A 21,685-nucleotide genomic window follows, 5' to 3' on the forward strand; every position below is an offset into this window, starting at 1 on the left:
CACACACACCCCCGCCTCTGTTAGTACACATTTACTGACACAAACATTTGTATCATCTGTTGTAGACCCAAATAAATAAAATAAAATAAGAACTCATTCTCAAAAAAGATAAACGCCATTCTTAAAACATTAGTTAGATTAATATTGATTAGAGTGCACAATAGAAATAAAATAATTCAGAGAAGAAAAAGAGATATGTTATCTATCAAAACCCAGTTAGATTAACATTCATTGGATTGCACACTTTGTTTGTGTGGATATGTAGCAAATTAACATTTTAAATAGTACTTAATGACTGACTGAATGGAAATGACAATAAATGAAAATGTAAAACGAAAAAGAGATCATGAAAATGTTTCCAATAAATGAATAAAATAATTTTTGACCACTTTGTTGTTCAGATATATCACATATTTGTAACTGAATGATGCATTCATTGAAACAAAACACAGTATAAACTGAGGAGTGAGTCCCGTGAGTTTCATGTGTTTTCTTCACTCCGCTGGGAAACTGCTCTCATGTCAAGAAGCATCAGATCAGTGCATGCGCTGCATCGTCCAATCAGTGATACACAGTAAGGGGGCGGGGCGAGTTCTGAGGATTTCATCGAAGGATGGTCTGGTGGTTCCTCGATTATAGCTCCTCCGTTATCGCTCCTCGCTCCTCGGTCCTCGGTCCTCCGGCAAAAATAAGGCCATTGGGACGCTACTCAAGATGGCGCAGACAAATCAACTTCCGGTGAGACCGAGACCGAGGAGCGAGGAAATGAAAAATAAGAGAAGTGAAACGCAGCCGGGGTATTGAGATGAGGCTACTGTTTACCTTCAGAATCATTAGAAAGGCTAAAGAGCGACCGCAGGCTGATGTGTTTTAACCACACACACCTCTACACACACACACACACACACAGGACTTTTGTTCCTCCATGTCTCGTTGTTATTGTTTCACTGAGCGGACCCGCGAATTTTTTTCAAACGCTCCCTTTTTTGGTCCATCTGCGGCGGTAATAGGTTTTGTGCACTGTGATGATTCGGCTGTACCTTTAGTAATGAATATTAAATGTTGTGAGGAAATCTTTCCACCAATAATTCCAATAAGTAATCCAAAATGTATTCACTTCAGGTTTACTAAAGTAACTGTAATCAGATTACTCGTTTTTCAAATGTAACGCGAGCTGAATACAGTTACTTGATTTTTGTATTCTGATTACGTAACGCCGTTACATGTATTCCGTTACAACCTTTATACAGTCTATGGTTACAACCCAACCCTGATTGTAATCAACATTTACTCAAGTACTGTACTTAAGTAAAACATTGAGTTACTCGTACTTTCCTTGATTATATTTTTACATTATGCTACTTTATAAATGTACACTACATTTTGAAGGCAGATGTTGTGCTTTCTACAACGCTACATTTATTTTCCAAACTTACAACTCACTTTGCAGATATAAGTTATTTATACAAAATATGAATCGACAGATACATAGTCTTAGAATATTGAAGGGTAAGATACCAAGCGGTAGAGTCATTTAAATAAACCCCTTTACCAAATGCAAAATTCAAATGATGAACACATAAATGCATTAATAGTTATAATACAGTAATGTTTTAATATTTGGTGCTTAAATGGGCTATTCTGCATAGTGAGTACTTTTTAACTTTTATTCCTTAACATATATTTTGATGCTAATACTTTCTCACTTCTACAGTACAGTTTTGAATGCACGACTTTTACTAATAAGTAACAGTGAGTGTATTTTACATATGTATAAGTCATATTCTTAGTACTTTTACCACCTCTGATTTGTGGTCACCATTATCAAATGCCTGCCCAGTTTTTGACAAAAAGAAAGAGTCACCATTAAATACTTTTCTACAAAGAAGGTTTTGATAAAATCAGAGAAAAATTCTAATATTTTAAATATTGGTCGATTTTTTAAGGCTGTAATTCCCACACACACTGTATTTAACGCATAGTGGGCATATGATCTCAAATCCTTTAGCAGGCCTTTTTTTGTATTCAAGAAAATATAAAGTGGATGAACATTATTAATTATATACACATAAAAAGTTGACACAAGGGGAACAGAGCTACACATACAACGTTTAAACAAAAAGCTAAATAAATATTACAAAATGCATAAAGAAAGAAAGAGAGAAAGAAAGAAAGAAAGAAAGAAAGAAAGAAAGAAAGAAAGAAAGAAAGAAAGAAAGAAAGAAAATAATAGTAATAAATAAAAGAGAAGGTCATGTTAAAAAATACAATATAATACAAATCTGGTTTCGGTTGCCTTCTGATTCCTAATAATATTGTAATTCTCAGTGTTTCAACATGTTTTTGACACACACTGTTGGGAATGGCTCACCACGTGACAGGTTGTTGTGCAGGAATGGGGGCGTTTCCCTGCTCTGCTCTTACCTTTTCTGCAAGGCTCACCTGTGGGGTTGAAACTCCAGATCTGTACAAACGTCTTATGATTTAAATCCCGACTGGCTGTCAAAAGGAACCAGCACCATGGAGTCTCCAGGGAAGGACTCCCCCGTCAGAACCGGCTATCACAGACTGGAGGTCCAGAAAACCACGTGGGACGTCCCGGACAAATACACGTCGCTGCGGTCGATCGGCTCCGGAGCTTACGGGACAGTGTGGTGAGTTTACCCCGGGATGGGTGCACCACCTCGGCTGCACTGACGAGGAAGGTGCCGCACAGTAAATGTCAGTTGTTGACAGAATATGATATATATTTGTATATTTTACTCCAATAATACTACATGCTTATCATGTCATGTTCTTTAAGGTCCCAGTAATGCCTAAGGCATTACAAATACATATATAATAATTATTATTATTATTATAATAATAATACACTTAATTAAGCGTTTATGTAAGTACTCATTACAGCAAGAATATACAAAAACACTAGATGCAATACATTTTTTTGGGAGAAAATACAAAAACTGTAAAACAGAAAACAGTAAGAATAGGCAGATGTCATGGGGGGGAGAATTTAACAGAAAAAAGCAAAGCCTGAAGAAGTGGGTTTAAAGTGTATTAGTAAATGGTGAAAGGTGCTTGGTTGCTGGCCACTATCAGTATTTAAATGTTTGCCATTGCAAGTGATTTTCTTCGTGTAAATCCTAAGTCTGCATTCCGATCCCAGACTGAGCTGCAAGAGGCCGAGACATTTCTCTGACATCTGCTAACAGAAGCACTATTGTCCGCCTGAGGCGAGGCAGCAAGTCAATGCAGGTCCTCCGATACGACAGGAATCTCCTGAAGGAATCCAAGATACCACAGACACAGGAGGACTATCTAATGATAAGCCACTGACAGACAAGATGTGATTACTGATATCTTGTTTGGCAATTATATACCAAATATATTAAATGGGGCCCAATGTTCAAGTTGGAGATATTACTTAGTAGGCTACTTAGTTCATTTTTCTATAAGAACTACACAAATTGTTTTAAAAGTTCCAATAACATGTCTGATAGCATCTCCAGGATAAATATAAACTTCAAAAACCCCATAACAAATCATTCTTAGTGTTTTAAACTGTTGTTCAACCAATTTAAAAAATGAGTTTAGTTTAGTGTTTAACATCAATATTTTATTGCTTGTTGAGCCTATGGAAACAAATACCCTGCCTCAAACAATATATATTTTGTACATGGAAATGTATAAGACTTGGCACAAATTATATTTTTCTTGTTGAAGTAATTGTATTGATTTCAGTTCTTCACGTTAAATCAAAACAATATTTTTCTCTTTTAAGGAAATAAACAAATATATACATTATATACATATGCCATTAATAACTGTGTAATATATACCTGGCTGCTAAATCCTAAGAACGGTTACAGGATTTTTATTTTGGAAAGTATTTTTCTTTTACTTTTATTTTTTATATTATATTTTTTATTATATCATAACTTAGTACTTTTTTCTTAACATAGGTAACATTAAGCTGTCTGTGGCTCTTTCCTGCTGTAACGATGCAAATTTCCCCTCTGTGGGACTAATAAAGGTATTCTGATTCTGATTCTGATTCTGATAATGTTTTTATCTCATTACAAAAATATAGATGACATCACTGTTTCTCAACACAAATCGAATTGTATCTATGTGTTTATTACTTAAATAAATAACACACAACCTCATTTACAGGGTACCTGCAATGTTCCAATACAATTAGACTATTTCAAATGAGGAAAACAATGGTTTGCTGTTTAAAAAAAATAATAACTTTAACATGATGACACTGTTACTGAAATGATCATTCCCATCCTTCAAAGCCAGTGGTGTAAAGTAACTAAGTACATTTACCCAAGTTCTGAACTTTTCCTCCACTACATGTCTTTAATACCTTTAGTTACTTTACAGATGTGGATGAATGATGTGAAATATAATCAAGTGTTAAATCAGACTTTAGTTCCACCTGGAGTAAATTCACAAGCTACCCTGCAGTATACAAAGTCATTCAAACTAGCTGCACCTTTACCAGCTTTGAGAACACTTTAATGATCAATCATTATAAAACATAACATATATATTATTCTGAAATGGACCAATCTGCACAATCACTACTTTTACTGTCGCTACTTTAAGTATATTTTGATGCTAATACTTTTCTACTTTTATTTGAGTAACATTTTTATTGCAGGAATTTTACTTGTAACAGAGTATTCCTACACTCCTATACTTCTACCTTTACTTAAAGTGGACCTATCATGTTATATTTAAATGATATATTGTAGGGCCATACCTATATAAGGTATATTTATACGTTTCTGTTTTCAAAATACCAAACAGATCATGCATTTTAGCCATAACTCATTTCGCTCTATGTGCTGTTTACGGGTCTGATTCTGCTGACCACGCCCCCCTGCAGGAGAGGGAAGCCGTGCTCTGATCAGCTGCTGGGCTGTCAGAAGAGGGGGAGAAAAAGAGATCTCCGTCCTCCGTGTTTTATTATATAGTGTCGTTATTCATTTGTTTTAAAGCTCAATAAATAACAAAGAAGACCTTTGACCGGCACTTTTCTAATTTTGTCCGGAAGATTTAAACTTTAACGGACATCTTGACCGGTGAAAGAAACTGAAACTGAAACTCTGCCGCACGGTCCCCTCATTCCTTGGAAGAGGCGGAGAGGTGGGTGTTTGTCATCTGCTGGTGGACTAACCGGAGAGAATTACAGTGCTTGCCTCGACGGGGAGGGATTGCATTGAATTAAAGCAGCGGGAGCAAACGCTTGCCTCTGGAGGGAGAAAAAAAGCCAGAGCGGAGAATAAACAGAAGGGTAACCATGGTAACTATGGGCGGGAAGTCTTCTTCGCTGCTTTTGTGGCAGACTACAGCGCCACTTACAGGCCTGGCATATGTACTACAGCGTCTCCAGCGCTTTCGAGCGGCAATGGCCGGCCGTGGCCCAACCCCACATTCCCCTGATAGGTGGAGAGTTGGCCCAATAGCCGTAGCGCCACTTTCCTGACGTCAGTAAAGTGTTCAAATCTGGATCAGTTTTTATCAGATCCGTTGCAGCCCCTTTTTTAGAGATTTGGGTATGGAGGAAAATAGAGAGGGTTGTGTTTTCTGACACTTGGTGAGTTCCCTCGAACACCGGGTACACATATTCATGTATAAAAGACGTACAAAAGTGCATTTTGCATGATAGGTCCCCTGTTAGACCCCAAGCCTGTTTTTCAGGTTTCAGGCTCGAAAATGACATGCCCAGAACAAATGACTATAACTTCACTTCTAAAAGGGTTAAATTAATCATCTTTTTTCTCAAAGCAAGGTTACATCTGTGAGATGGATGTAGAAGTGTCAGAATCAATATAGATGTTTCTGTGTCAGAGTGAATTCAGATGGAACATAGTAAAAAAGTGTAAATTCTTACCTCCGCCTAACAAAAAACCATTACTTATAGTGAAAACCACCCTTGAATGATGGGTTAGTAGCCTAAAAGCTTTAGGAATCAAAATTATAACATATAATAAGTACCCTGTATCAAGATTGAGGCAAAACAAGTGAAAATTGACCTTTTTAGAGATATTTAGGGAAAAAAATTCCAGGCGGAATAAGCTTTGGGCACATTTGGGCACATCTGGTTCCATCAGTGCCATTTGACCTTTTTCAGGTACCAGACTGTAAAAATCATTTTATAACATTGAATCATCACTATAGTTATTCATTCCATAAAAAAAAAAAAAAAAAAAAAAAAAAAAAATTATTGTAAAATTTAACCTGCTAATTATTGTCATGGATTTGACAACTGATGTTGTTTATTTGCTATGTTCTGGCTGCTAGCTCAGTGAGTTCTGGCCATGCAGTGATGAGACCTATGCCAATGGAATCTGTGGAATCTCAGCTTTCAGATGATGTGTTGTTTGTGCAGAAAGTATAATTATAAATGATAATTTTTGTGAGTTATGAGCAGAAATAGCATTAGTCCGTATTTGCTAAGGGCTCATTGAAAGGCTTCTTGTGGGAATTATTATTATTATTTTTTTATTTTTTTTCGTAGAGTCAGTTAGCTGAGTTTCTTCCCGTCAGCTGGGTGTGGAACATTAATAGTTTCATAAATGACACTTCAGAGATCACACTGGTGCTAGCAGATGTAGCATTTTCGGACCCTTCGGCGGGTCCTTGGGGTTTAACAGGTTAAGTAAAAGTACTTGTTTCACCTTTGCATTTAGCAATAAGAAAAATGTGAAATACTTCCTGATCCTTTTCTGTTTATATGTTTCCAAACGTAGGGTTAGGTCATTTGGGATTCTGTCAGACCATGAGGGGCATTCAGCAATGTTTTCTGTCATTTGAAGACGAAACAATCGATAAATTGCAATCAATCAAATAATATACAATTCCAATAGTGGATATATGCAGCCCTAGATTATGTTTCTCACACTGTGTATTCTTACTCTGTGTTTGATTCCACATCAGTTCTGCCCTTGACCAGAAGACCAAGGAGAAGGTGGCCATCAAGAAGCTGTACCGACCGTTCCAGTCCCTGATCCACGCCCAGCGAGCCTACAGGGAGCTCAGGCTGCTGCGACACATTCAGCACGAAAATGTAGGAACTTCACAAAAACAGGGATGTGGGATTTTTTAAGAGGGTGGTCACAGTAACATCAACAACTGAAGAAGGACCTACACGTGAATAGGCTTAGAATAAGAATATCACCATGCAGCTTTTCCCAGTCAATTAGTTAAAGGTCACCTATTATGCAGAATCCACTTTTTCATGTCTTTTAAACATGTGTCCCCTCTGTGTAAAGAGATTCTGAAAGTTTCAGCAAAAAAGATTCGCTCACTTTTTGTCCTGACCCATTTAAATAAACACCTGTCTGAAAAGGAGCTGATCAGATGTTGGCCACTTTATGATGTCATAACGATGTTTTGGCTTGTGTAACCATTAGCCAATCACCAACCAAGGTAACCCCCCCCCCCCCCACCTTATCACCCGAATCTCCTCCTAGAGCACCATTGAGTTCTTTATAACCAAATATCTCTCAGAGGGGCGTGGGGAGTGGCTCCTTATTTTCATCTAAAATAACAGACAGAGAATCAGCTCTTTTGAAACAGGGCTAAAACAGAGGGGATACTGTTTGGTATTTCGAGCCAAACACTTCAGAGACATGTTTTGTATATGTCTGAGACCTATAATATATTGATGAAAAACAGTATAATAGGGGACCTTTAAGACAATTATTTTTATTTTTGTATAAAAGTCTATGATTAAATATGCAAATGAGGCATTCTTTTAATAATAATGTTCTAAATTGCATTGATTTTTTTACTTATTAGAGTCAAAAGTTGTTACCAAGGGAATTTGCATATACTGTACTGTATCTTCTTTTTGGATGAACTTTTAATGAATATTGTTCTTATCTCAACCTGCTTATATACAAATAAGGTTATATTTAATCAAATTGTTGGTGTATTTAACCTGTTAAGCCCTGAGACTGTTTTTCAGGTCTCAGGCTCGAAAATGACATTCCCAGAACAAATGACCATATCTTCCCTTCTAAAAGGGTTAAATTAATAATCTTTTTTCTCAAAGTAATGATAAACCTGTGAGTTGGATGTAGAAAAGTCAGAATCAATATAGATGTTTTTTATTTTAAAGAAAATTCAGATTTTACATAGTAAAAAACTGTAAATTATAGTGTCCGTCCAAAAATGCTTTTGTAGTTATAGTGAAAACCACCCTTGGATGATGGTAAGGTAGACTAAAAGCTTTAGGAATCCAAAGTACAACATATAATAAGTACCCTGTATCAAGATTGATGCAAAACAAGTGACATTTTACCTTTTTAGAGAGATTTAGCAAAAAGAAACCACTTCTGGGGTCATTTGGGTGGATTTTCCATATCTCTGGCCTCCCTTGCTCGATTTTGATGGTTGACACCTCTTTCTGACCGTTAGAGCCAATAGAATCGAAGGGGGAGTCCCCCACACACACTCATTGTGAAGAGAAAAGGTGGGGGCTTCGCGCATGTAATTTTGCATCAGAGTGAACCTATCTCTAGCTTTTGACATCTGGAAACGGAAAAGCAGTTTTAATGCTTATGGATTATCAGAAATCATTTCAAAGGGACACAGACACATTGGATTAACCTATGGATTAACTTCAGCAGCGTCTTTATCGTTTTAATGCCATTGAAGACCACTTTGGAGAGACTACAGAGCCAAGGTAAAAATGTTAGCATTTTTAGCTACCTAGCGTCACCTGTTTTGATGTCCGTTTTTGCTTATAACGTCGCAAATTCATATAATTCAGTGATAATGTGGGTACCCATCGATTCTGTGTCACCTCACGATGTGAAACGATGTCATGGATGTAGAGAAGAGATAAATAATAAGGTTTTGTGAGTGATATTCAGTGCAGTAAGGTGTTAGCATCTTTCGCTCGTCGCTAATTCAGAGGCTCAGTGTTAGCATTGTGGGTTTTCTTTTGAAAAAAAAAAAAAAGATCAGTTAGATGAGTTTCTTCCCGTTACATGGATATAAAACATTCATAGTTTATGAAATGAACATGCCCTCAGACACTGTTTCCTGCAAGATGTTGCGGCAGTGCCCCGGTACCGGGGTCTCTCGGGCTTAACAGGTTAATAAAAAACTACAAATGAAAATAGACAATGTTTGTAAAATAAATGAAGATAATGTTTTTTAGTTTTTTGCACTCTCATTGACCAGTGCATGGTTTTTGTCTTACTGTAAGTGTCTCTTAATTCATATATGATACAATCTGGTATAACAGCCGGCCAATGGCAAGAGACTCACTGTCATACCATGACTTGTTATCTAAACGTATTTGTTTAGTTCTACTCACTCAGAAAGGTCAACCCTAATGAGATTAGTTGATTTTGAGGATAAGCAAACTTTGTTGACCACTCAACAAGAAGAGCTCATACAGATCTCACCAGTCCTCCCTGACCAGCTGGTACTGTTGTGTTTCGTTGGAACCCTCATGATTCAGTGTTTTTGCTGAAAACCTTACATAACCTCCATTTACTCTGCAGGTTTTTTGAAGTCAACAAATTAAATGAGTTTTGACTCTTTTACCACCACCAAAGAGGTTATGTAATTGATTTGATTTCTTTATATGTTTGTCAACAGGATCAAGAACAAACTACTTGCCCGATTTTTTCGGAACTTGGTATATTTACAAAATTGACTAAGAAGGAACCCATTAAAAATCTGTATCACACTCAATTAATGGGGAAAGACCATCATTTCTGCTCTATCATACCACCATCAGTTCTGCCTTATCATAGTGCCTTTATAGTATAAGAGTTCATGAGTTTTATCCTCAAAGAGGATATGTTATCGGTTTTGGTTTCTTTATCTGTTTGTCAGCAGGGTTATGGAAAAACGACTGGCGCGATTGGTGTACCAAGGGGGAACCCATTCATATATTTGGACACATTTGGAAATGGCAAAATATCACTCTTTCAGAGTCCCCTTCTAGTAAAAGTTGTGTTTACTTTGTCATAGAAAGACAAGTTAACATAAGACTTTCAATGCATTTTGTATCCTGTGTTGTTAGTCTCTGTGTTTGGATTTAAAATCAATAGAAGGACTGCCATTTAAAAATTGGCCCATACTGTACATCTTACACAGAAAATGATGTGACATTGGATGGATAAAAGACTGTGATACTTAGAAAGAGAGTTGAAGGAGCCACAGAAACGTCAGTGCTGTAAACATGACACTTAAACCATTAGGAAAACACTTCATTGCATTGACCTCTTCACAAAAGTGTGTAAGCGTTTCCTACATGTGTATCACTGGACGTGTATATTAACGTCCTTACTGTTTTTCTCTTAAAGGTGATCTGCCTCCTCAACGTCTTCACACCCGACTCCACACCAGAAAAATTCCAAACCTTGTGAGTCTGGATTCAGGAACTGCATACTTTTGCTCGTTGTCGCAGCTTGTCGAGATCCTGTGTGCAAGTGTGTGCAAGTGTGAAGAGTTCAAGTGAGGATGTGTGAGAGCAAGCTTGTTCATGTTTGCTGTGGTTGGTTTGTGCGGCTGTATTTCCTCACCATAGCAATGAGCAGTGGTGGTTCTAGACTCATTTTACTTGGGGGGGCCATGATGGAGCCAGTTGTATAATAATAGGGGCTTATTAAATGCGGGACAAAGACAGTGTTCATAACTTTTTTAGTTCAGTATAAAGTCGTAGTGCATAAAAACAACATCAAATACCATTATTGGCGCTTGATTTACTAACTGAGTTTGTGTCAATGACTTAGTTACAATTTTAGTGTAATTACCTTTATGTAGTTACTTAGGCCCAAGATACAAAATATTAAAGCAGTTTGGGGTAGTAATTATTTATACAGCCAACTTTTTTAATTTTTAATTTCCTTCTGTTTGTTGGTATTTGTTTTTGTCACAAAACTTGTTTCAGTAACTTAGTTTCAATTTATTAAACTACATTACTGAGAAAAAAATCCCTGTTGACTTTGACCCAGGTTACAGCACAGTGTTTGCTGCAACACTTACATAAAATAAATAAATAGCATTGTCATGTCACGTTGAATTGCGTTGACAATTCCAATGATCGCAAGAACATGAGACAAAACTGCTTGGTATAACCTCCGATGAGAAATGATCACGGTCTGAAAAAATGTATAACATTGTGAGAAAAATGGGAAGGAGTGTGTCAAGAGCCATAACAATGACACCACAAGAAGCCATTAGACATTTTTTAAATCCATTGGTTCTGTCAAGGCTTGTTCAAAATGTGATCCTATGCTTCATATAGCGACAGCAGGAAACAAACAAAGTTGCTGAGAGGCTGAGGCCGGGCCTGTTTGATATTGTATGACACGCTAAAAAAGAGTACTTGCTGAGATCAAAACTCTGTTGAATTGTTATGTAGTTTAATGAAAAAAGTGCGGTGATCAGACATAGACATTGTAATAATAATGATCAAAGCAATCATAAATCTTGCGGTCAACAAAAACGGCCCTGTGTCACCCTCTCTTCCACACACACACCTCACGCAGGTGAACAGGATTATAATGAGTGTCGCCTGTATCCATGTGACCCAAGCCAACCAATCAATAGTAATCAAACAAATATCTTATATTAAAACAAAACGCATTACTATACACGTTCCATGGCTCCTACACTTCAATTGAAGATTTAAAAGTAGCTAAAAAATAAAGCATCACGATATGTGTGAGAGTGCTCTTACATAACTAGTGTAACAGACATGCATGACAGACTGAGTCAGTTAAAGGTGGGGTAGGTAATTTTGGAGAAACCAGCTCGAGTGCGCTAGAATTTGAAAATACACAGCCGGAAAAAATCTGCCACTTCCTTACAGAGCCCCTCCTCCAACACACACGAACGCGCACATGACCAATGAGGGCACGAGATAAGTTTGTGCACAGATGGAAGGCAGCCAGGCAGGTAGGCCATCCAGTTAATTTAACCGGGCCGGCTAAAATGATTGGTCGTGCTTTTTACAGTACTACGGCTTCCACAGATGACATTTTTTTATGGATTTTTTGTCAAAGCACTTAAAGGGGACCTATCATGCAAAATGCACTTTTGTACGTCTTTTATACATGAATATGTGTCCCCGGTGTTCCAGGGAACTCACCAAGTGTCAGAAAACACAACCCTCTCTATTTTCCTCCATACCCAAATCTCTAAAAAAGGGGCTGCAACGGATCTGATAAAAACTGATCCAGATTTGAACACTGTCCTGACGTCAGGACAGTGGCGCTACGGCTATTGGGCCAACTCCACCAATCAGGAGGAGACAGCCACGGCCATTGCCGTTTGAAAGCGCTGGAGACGCTGTAGTACATATGCCAGGCCTGTAGATGGTGCTGTTCTCACTGAATCTGCCCTTGCAAAAAAAAACAGAGCTAAAAAAGTCAAATTGAGCAAAATGAGGCATGGCTAAAATGCATGATCTGTTTGGTATTTTGAAAAAAAAAAAGTATAAATATGCCTTATATAGGTATGGTCCTTCACTATATTATTCAAATATAGCATGATAGGTCCACTTTAAGATATTCATTGCTATCGGGATGTTAAGAGCATTCCATGGAATATAACAAAAAGTGTATCTCGAGCCGGTTTCTCAAACTTACCTACCCCACCTTTAACTGTCAGTCATGCTTTGTTGAATTCTGTCAGATCTGTATCAGTGACACATTCACCAAATATAATAAGGGAAAGGATTTTGTCTGTTCAAAAGAATACTTAACATGGGTTCAATTTGTTTTAAAACAATTATTCAGAAATTATAATTGAACTGTGTCTGTGTAAGACATCTGCCCTCTTGTGTACCTATATTTGTTGATTTTATCTTTCTATACCTTCCGTTTCTCTTAAGTCCCGACACGACGCTCATCGACGGCCCGACATCTATCGACATCTATCGACGGCCAAAATCGGCTTGGTGTGCAAGCCGATTTCGGCCGTCGATAGATGTCGGGCCGTCGATGAGCTTTGTGTCGCCCTACTCAGATTGGTGTGTCTTGGTGTGTCCCGCACCGTTGTGTCTTTTTGGCCGTGCCGACACCTTCCGCCGCCAATTCAACATGTTGAATCGGGAGTCTGTCGGCTAAAGGCCGTCGGCCAAAGAAATCACTCTGATTGGCTGTTCAGCTTAGCGAATCAGTGCATGAGAAGCGAAACGGAAGTGAGGGACCCAAACAAACTATTAAGAAGGCAAATCTGAGATTTCATTTAACTCCAGCTCTCGACACAGGTTCGGGAAAGCCCCATGAGCTTCTCGCTGTAGAGGGAAAATGGAACGCACACGCTATTTATTGTTTGTTTATATCACGCAGTCTGTTCTTCTTCTCTCGGTTAGCACGCAGTCTGTCTTCCGGTTGTTGCCTCTTTTGAATGACGAATACACACTACCTCCGCCTGCTGGTAAGGAGAGTTATTGCCACTCACGCATGCGCAGTTCGTACGTGCAACTTGGCCGTTGGCTGAAGTCTTTGTGGTGTGTTCCAGTGCGACACATGGCCAAGACGCAGAGACGTGAGGCGACGTTACGTCGGGACGTGTTCTTTGGTGTTTTTTGGTGTTCTTTGGTGTTCTTTGGTGTTCTTTGGTGTCAGTTTGGTGTGTAAGTACCTTTAACTCTTCTTCTTCTCTCTGTAGTTATATGGTCATGCCGTTAGTAGCCCAGGATCTGGGCCACATAATGAAGAAGCGGAGATTAACTGATCGCATCATCACATACCTGTTCTACCAGCTGCTCAGAGGACTCAAGGTAAGCTATTATTACTTTTCTTACTTGATTGTTACACATATGGGTCAATGACGTATACGCATTCTCAACAGGCCAATTTTTAAATACAAAAAATAAGAACATCTATTTACATTTATTCAACATTAAGAATCGCTTTAAATAATGTCATATGGTGCTATCTTAAGAATAAGTCATTTTCTTAACATGCTTAACCATTTTTCCAAGCGGTATTCTTAAAGGTGGGGTAGGTAATTTTGGAGAAACCAGCTCGAGTGCGCTAGAATTTGAAACTACGTAGCCGAAAAAAATCTGCCCCTTCCTTCAGACTTCCTTACAGAGCCCCTCCTCCAACACACACGAACGCGCACATGACCAATGAGGGCACGAGATAAGTTTGTGCACAGATGGAAGGCTGACAGGCAGGTAGGCCATCCAGTTATTTTAGCTGGGATGATTGGTCGGTTTTTTTATGTATTTATTGTCAAAGCATTTCATATATTCATTGCTATCGGGATGTTAAGAGCATTCCATGGAATATAACAAAAAGTGTTTCTGAAATAAATTACATACCCCACCTTTAAATGTTTAGAAATAAAGTATTTGCATTTCTTTGGAGATTTTGTTAAAAGTGATATGTTTTGCTTCTTAAATGTACTTGACAGGCAAATTGTTCCTGTTAATCACATAAAAGTGAGACAAATATTTATAAAAAAATACAGTGGAAATACAGTATCAGTGATTTATATTATATTTGTTGTGTCTGTTCTGGGATACTGTAAAAACATAGCAGTGAACTATGGCAGAACCCTTGGAAATGACCTGCTCTCAATGTAGAAATGAAGTTGAAATGAATTTGAAACTAATGAAATCACAACAATTCTTAGTTTTAGGTCAGAGCAGGGTCTCAGACTTCACATGTCACTGCAAACCAGCCCAGTGTGTGCTGGAGGTCAACACAAGGTCAGCGGCAGCTTCAGAAAGCAGAAATGCTAACCCTTGGTGACACTACTAAACCCCTTCTCCTCCATGTGTTGAGAAACTTTTGATTAAAAAAAACTGGAACTTTTTGTAAATGTTTGTAAGGGCTGCTGTTACCTTAAGCCTTAAGGTAACAGCAGCCCTTACAAACATGAATAAGGCTTAAGGCATTCACTCCTTTTAATAAATGAAGCGAAGTGCAATATCAGTGGATGTAGGACACGATTAAGCAATTTACAATCTTTCAACACCAAATGAATAATGCACATTTAAAGTACAGACACACAATTAGTTTTCTTATATATCTTTTCATCACATAAAAATGTACAACCTCCGGCAAAAAGGTCCAAAAATAAAATTAGATAATATTACTTAGTCCTGCTCTAATCCAACGTTTTGTATTAACAGTGGATCATGTGTGTCATCTGAAATTATTCATTCATAGTGAATAACACTCACAATTTACGTCCCACAACCTCACTGTTTCAAGATCTTCGCAGGCAGATATTTTCAACAGAAACCTCTGAAAACGCACTGTACACTCCCTGCTCAGCACCAATCAGCGACCAGAACCAGTAACAGACTAGTGTTGGAACATAGTGGAGCATTTAGCAGCTATAGATGTAGCTATTTCCCTCAAGAGTTGGTGGAGACCAAAGCAGAGATAAAAGAAGAGTTAATATTGGCTTTCCACAAACTATACGTGGGCAAACTCGTAAATAATGCAATGTTGCTCAGCACCAGCTTGATTTGTAAATATGCAACTGTATGTATTATGTCAATGTAATTCACAGCGTGTTATGCAGGGGAAATCAATGTAATGTACATGTGCATTAAAATCCTAGCCTAATTTGTGTTCAGTCTTATGCTCACTACTCCCCAAATACGGTGTGAAAAAAATGTCTTTATGAATTCAAGGTACTAATGTTCATTACGGGAGGGGGAGTATATAAGTAAAGTATAATAAAAAGTCACTGCAGAACTTCCCATAATCATTATGCCATGTTGGAGTAGATTTATAGGGCAAATATGAGTTTGGATAAATGAAGGTCGCATGTCTTGCTGGCATTTTAAGTACAATGTTTTCACTTTACTCACTGTATGCTTCACCCTTATTTATGCTTCTCCACTCACCACTTGTCAATGTGTAACCAAGAGTGCTCGATGGAAAGGAAGGGAAAGCACGCTTTAAACTGGAAACCAAGACTAACTTCTCCCAAATGCCTCTTTGTCTTTGAATTAAGCTGCAGACGTCTCTCGTTCTGAGATTGTTTCCCTTTCTTATCTGTGTGCTTTAAGTGTGCTGTAAGAGCCTGGATTTACTCCAAGGGCTGTAAAATACACAAAACAGAGCCGTCACAGTGGGCTGCGGGTGGAGACTGTAATGTGTATTTTGAAATCCACAAGTCAATACCATGGCATTTAGAGAGCCTGCTTGCTTTGCTACACTTTGTAAGAGTGAAGAATGTCCATTTGTGTTGTTTATTCTAAAATCTGTGTTCTCTTTCTTTACAGTATATTCATTCTGCAGGCATCGTCCACCGGGTTGGTTTTTTTTTTATACAACACTTATTGTAGAGATTGTGTCTCACTCATTACAACATTTGTGTTTAATTAAGTTATACATCTAATGAAATAGTTCATACATTTACATTTCAAAGTTCTGCTTTTTGTGTTGGTCCAGTTCTAGGTCTGAATTGTGTGTGTTCCTTTACAAAAGATATTAGATGGATAAATTAAGATTAATATCCAAAGATATTTCCCAGAATGACCCACTACTTACTCAATTTAGCCTTATTCAGGCGTAGGCCGACTGTTGCTTGATAACTATCATACAGAAGATTGGTATCAGTCTTTTTTATCAAATGCTCAGAATGAAAACAGCAATTGAGTATATTTTGACCTATTACAAAGTGTGTTTACTATTTCACAATAGACTTTATGCAAATAAGAAATCTCATGTGTTGGATTTTAGGATCTGAAGCCTGGTAACCTTGCTGTGAATGAGAACTGTGAATTAAAGGTAAGCAAAAAAAAGTTGCATATCAGAATGTAAGATGATGATGAGTTGCGGCCTTAAATCGGATCTTCAGGATTTGTAACTTTTATTTTTTTACTTGCGAAAAAGTGAAGAGGAAATAGATTCAATGGTTAATCCAAGTGTCACTATCCTCAGATCCTGGACTTTGGACTTGCAAGACAGGCAGAGAGTGAAATGACTGGTTATGTAGTGACGCGCTGGTACAGAGCACCAGAGGTCATATTCAACTGGATGCACTACAGTCAAACAGGTAACAATATTACCTTTCAGTTTGTAAAACAATTGAACTGAATATTGCAGTACGCTAAGGCAAATTATTACATTTTCATCATTGAAATGCTCTCCCCCACAGTGGACGTGTGGTCGGCCGCCTGTATCCTGGCTGAGATGATCACGGGCCAGGTGCTTTTCCCCGGACACGACAGTATCCTCACACACTCAGATCACTGTGTTGCAATAAGACTGTGTATGTTCAGTAATAGCAGTCAGAAACCCACACTGCAACCGGTATTTTTAATAGAATATTTTGAACAACTGAAGACAACATGTTTTGGCCAATATATATATATATATATATACACTGTAGGAGCTGGAGAAATATTTTGACAAGAAACTCAAAAATGTACAAAGAAAACTTGTTGGGGAATTGTTAAGCTAATTTATGACTATTCTAATCTCCGATAACTTTTGATGTTTAGCACTTTGATCTCTGAGAATATCCACTTTTTTAAAATCATAATTTCATAACTTTAATCCAGAAACAAGTTTATTTTTACTATGAATGTTCCCTCCCTCTCCAGCCTGCAATAGCCCTCAAACACTTCAATAAACCGATGCAGCATTGTGAGATTTTGGAGTATTCCATATCATTTACACACTTCGGTTTATTGTAAAAAGTACTGTTATCACAGTATCACTCTGGCACCAGGTGGGAATGGACTCAAATGCGCAACCACAGACAATAGAGGGTTAAGTAAGCTCTACCTAAATAAAGAAAAGAATGTTTTCAGTTAACCATCAAAAAAGGAGACAGAAGAAAGTAACAACAGAAACACTTGGCTATTAAGGGGCAAACTCATAGAAAACACTAGAAAATACCACTGGAATACCTGTGCCGCTAACAGTGAACAGACATAACAACTGGCAGAGACAAAAGAGGCAGCACAGACTAAATACACATAGGGTGATTAGGGACAGGTAACCCTGATCAGAGCGGCAATCACAGAGAAGCATAGACACAGGGCCAGGATGTGACAAACTGAAAACTATTTCTGCTGCGTTTAGGCAGTTTCCTAATTTAAAGGAGCATTTGCTGATTTTAGCAACAGGGATATCTCACCTCAGGCAAAGTTACTTTGCTTCATCACAATCTGGAGGTGTGAAGTTTCAAAAACAAGGATATAACACAGGGTCAAATAAAACAAGGCTTTTGGTTGATCTATGCAAAGGCACTGCTCTTGGAGCTCGTCCCATACTATTGAGTAAGAGTCAGGATAACTTAAGCCTATGCGGCTTAAATTCTGACTATTTTCCACCCAACTTTGTTAAAGTGCAGAACTAAGTCACTGAAGCACCCCTTTAATGATATATCTTATTAAAAATGAGCCTATCAATCCTAACTGCATGAAAAGTATACAAAAATAATACCCAATCAAATATTATAAAATATAGCTGCTTCTTTATTTTGTAATTCAGTTCGCTATATCACGTTTGCAGATTGAAAGACTTGCAGAAATGCATTTTATGTTGTACATTCTTCCTGAAGCAGCCTGTTCAGGTATTGATCAGCTGAAGAAGATCCTCCGGCTGACAGGGACACCGGACTCCTCCCTGGTCCAGAAGATGCAGAGTAAAGATGTACGTTATGCAATGCTAGCTAACATAAGCACATGGTAGCTTCCATATATAGAATTCAGGCATAGAGGCATTTCACAGTGGAAATTACACGTGTCATTTTGCGTCAATTTCTTGTCTCTGTTGTTAGCTCATGCTTGGGAATAAAATGTAACCGCTCTTAACTGTTTTCCAGGCGCAGTCGTATGTGCAGGGTCTACCTCCGCAGAAGAAGAAAATCTTCAAGGAAGTGTTTCCATCAATGGAGGGAAATGGTGTGCTAAAGCGCTTCTGCTCATTGACTTTAAACTGAAATTCATTGCATTTTTCTCATCTTGAAATACACAATACCTCTATGCCGGTCTTGGCAATCTGTTCTCGACCATCGTGTCTGAAAAAATATTGTATATCAGGATTTGCTTTATGTTTATAACAAATAGAATATGAAAATAATCAAGTTAAAAATATGTTAGAGTAAAAAAGACAGAAATGTTAGTTAACGTTTAAGTAAATGAAAAGAATGTCATGGAGTATTGATGTGTTTTTATTTGTTGATGCTTCCAGCTGTAGACATTCTGGAGGGCATGTTGATACTTGACCCAGAGACCAGGCTGACAGCCAAGCAGGGCCTTGGGCACCCTTTCCTGGCTGAATACCATGAGCCAGAGAGCGAGCCGGACTCTGACCCCTATGATGACTCCTTCGAGAGCCTGGAGCTCGCCGTTGGGGAGTGGAAGAGTAAGTTCTGAATACACACAATGCCTATTCTGAAAATGGGCATTAAGTGCAATCATTAATTTATTGCCAATAAAGTGGTGCAGTGATTACGTTTTTTATAAGCAGACCTGGAAGTTAGCATTGCAAGGGCCCTTGACAAAAAAGCCAATGGGATTTGTCCATTGGATTTGAAATATTGCAGAAAATAAGCTTTGAGGCAAATATTCATTTACTGTATGATACTAACAGGGTTTGTTCAGCAGGGTAATGTCCACATATGAACACCACTTTGACAGCATTTGAACTACTAAAACTATGAACTAACTACATCACGGTATCATGGCTGTGTATCCCCACCGCTAAGCTAAAGGCATCTAATGTTTAGGGTGATGAAATGTAGCCACTTGTTAGCAACCATCATTTTTACCACATGATAGCCTCATACAATCATGGGGTATTAGCTGATGTAATTTATGTCATAGATCAAACATTTTAAATCTCTTAAGCTTGTGTTAACCATAAACCTTATTTCAGAAGTCTTACCAAAAACCAATCAAAAGATAATTGACTTTAAGATAAAGGAACCGGAGGTGCTTTTATTCTAACTCATTTCCATGCTTTAGGAGTCCTTCCTGCTCTACTATATTCACTTAAAATACAAATAACCTTAAGTGCTTTCATGGGAAATGTCTAATTCTGTTATTTTTGTATTCAATCAGGTCTTATCCACATGGAGATCATGACATTTGACCCTGAAAACCCCAGTAAGACGGCCATGTAGGAAGCTTCGATGTGCTGGCGCCATCAAGTGTTGATTTTAATACAGACACAAACTGAATGGTCAACAACATTGTCAAACACTGAGAAACAAATATAAAAGAACATTCAGATATTGTCTATCTGATAGGCATTAAACATTTAAATGTGTTTAATTGAAGGGCAGCTTTACTTGGTATGGTGGTACAACAGTGCAAAATAGTAATTGTAGGTCAAGAATAAATACCTTACTGAGCCATGGAGGGGGTGTATCTTTGGGAATCTTCTGAGACTAAAGACTTTTTATTTTATGACAATTAAAGTTGTAGATTTTGAGAAGAAAATCACATATATAGGCCTTCAGTGAAAAAAAGCGAGCCCTCCTCATGCAATCAGGTTTGCAACACTGAGATACTGGTTGTTTTGGCCTCAAATTAACATATTACCATAAGCATCTGAACTTTGACAGGACAGGACTGTGAATCGGGCCTGTATTATAACCTTCTCCTTTTTTCTTGGGTAAAACCTCCATTCCCTGGAATCTTGTTTTATTTTCACCTGCAATGGCCCTGATACACCATGGTATGGTGACCTGTACAAGACAATAATAAACAGAAAGTCTATGCGGAGAATATACTATTTTATGATAGAAAGATAACCCTGTCTTATAATAAAAAATACCCTTGGTTGCATTGTATCTGACTTCACAGTTATTCACAAGGACAGTTATTATCCATGTCTCCTTCTGTCCTTTTCTCATGCTGCATACTGTATATGTAAAGGGTATAATAGTGCAATTTCTTTTTTAAAAGATGCTGGTTTTTTATTGTTGGAGTTCACACATTTTTTTGCAAATAAAACATGGTATAACATGACACACGTTGTTGTTATTCAATTATGTTCAAATGACTAATTGGATCGAATTCAATAAATCAAAGATGGATACTGGTAAAAACTAAACAAAAAAAGGCAAACAGTGTCATATAATCCTCCATCACTAGAGGGCAGCATCATATCATAGTAAAACTCATTTTAAGAGGATGAAGTTAAGTTGTGAATGTTCTTGGTAGCAAAATCGATAGAATGTCAACGGAGACATACAGTACAGAATAAAGCTACTACAGCAGAGGTGGCCAACCCATGCGCAGTGTCGGAGCCAGGACATTTTCAGTGGGGTGGCCAGGATGGAACCAGTGATCATTTTGGGGTGGCATTGAAATCACTATTATATGAACATAAAAATACATCTCACTAGAAAATAAGGGGTTATTTAAGGCACCTACAACACACCTCTACATTATTTGGGATTAAGTGGTGGAATAGATCAAATAATATTCAGTATATCTAACAAAGTATCAACAAAGCTTACATTATACAAATGTAATGCAATATACAGACTGTTTAGCTTATGGTGATCAGCAGCACTATGAGCTCATTCTCTCAGTGTATCATCAGGAATACAGAGACACACACACATCATTTAAATACAAGTTTTTTAATTAAATGATTGGTTAAGAATAAACATCTTAAAGTAAATAACAATAAACAATAGCCCTTAACCCTGTAAGGCCCCCGGTTGTAATTTTACAACATTACTTTAAGCTATCCAA

General features: G+C 37.8%; 1 protein-coding gene across 1 annotated transcript; it reads left to right on the plus strand.

Moving 5' to 3' along the window:
- Positions 1-2,419: 2,419 nt before the first annotated feature.
- zgc:171775 (STKc_p38 domain-containing protein) lies at positions 2,420-20,772 on the plus strand. The gene is made up of 12 exons (XM_034145194.1): positions 2,420-2,654; positions 6,952-7,081; positions 10,344-10,402; positions 13,660-13,771; positions 16,244-16,273; positions 16,704-16,751; positions 16,905-17,019; positions 17,122-17,193; positions 18,547-18,626; positions 18,799-18,877; positions 19,167-19,340; positions 20,039-20,772. The coding sequence occupies exons 1-12, from the start codon at positions 2,521-2,523 to the stop codon at positions 20,098-20,100; spliced, it is 1,095 nt and encodes a 364-aa protein (XP_034001085.1). The 5' UTR covers positions 2,420-2,520; the 3' UTR covers positions 20,101-20,772.
- Positions 20,773-21,685: the final 913 nt, after the last annotated feature.

The sequence above is a fragment of the Trematomus bernacchii genome, unplaced genomic scaffold, assembly GCF_902827165.1.
Source record: "Trematomus bernacchii unplaced genomic scaffold, fTreBer1.1, whole genome shotgun sequence".
Classification (NCBI taxonomy): domain Eukaryota; kingdom Metazoa; phylum Chordata; class Actinopteri; order Perciformes; family Nototheniidae; genus Trematomus; species Trematomus bernacchii.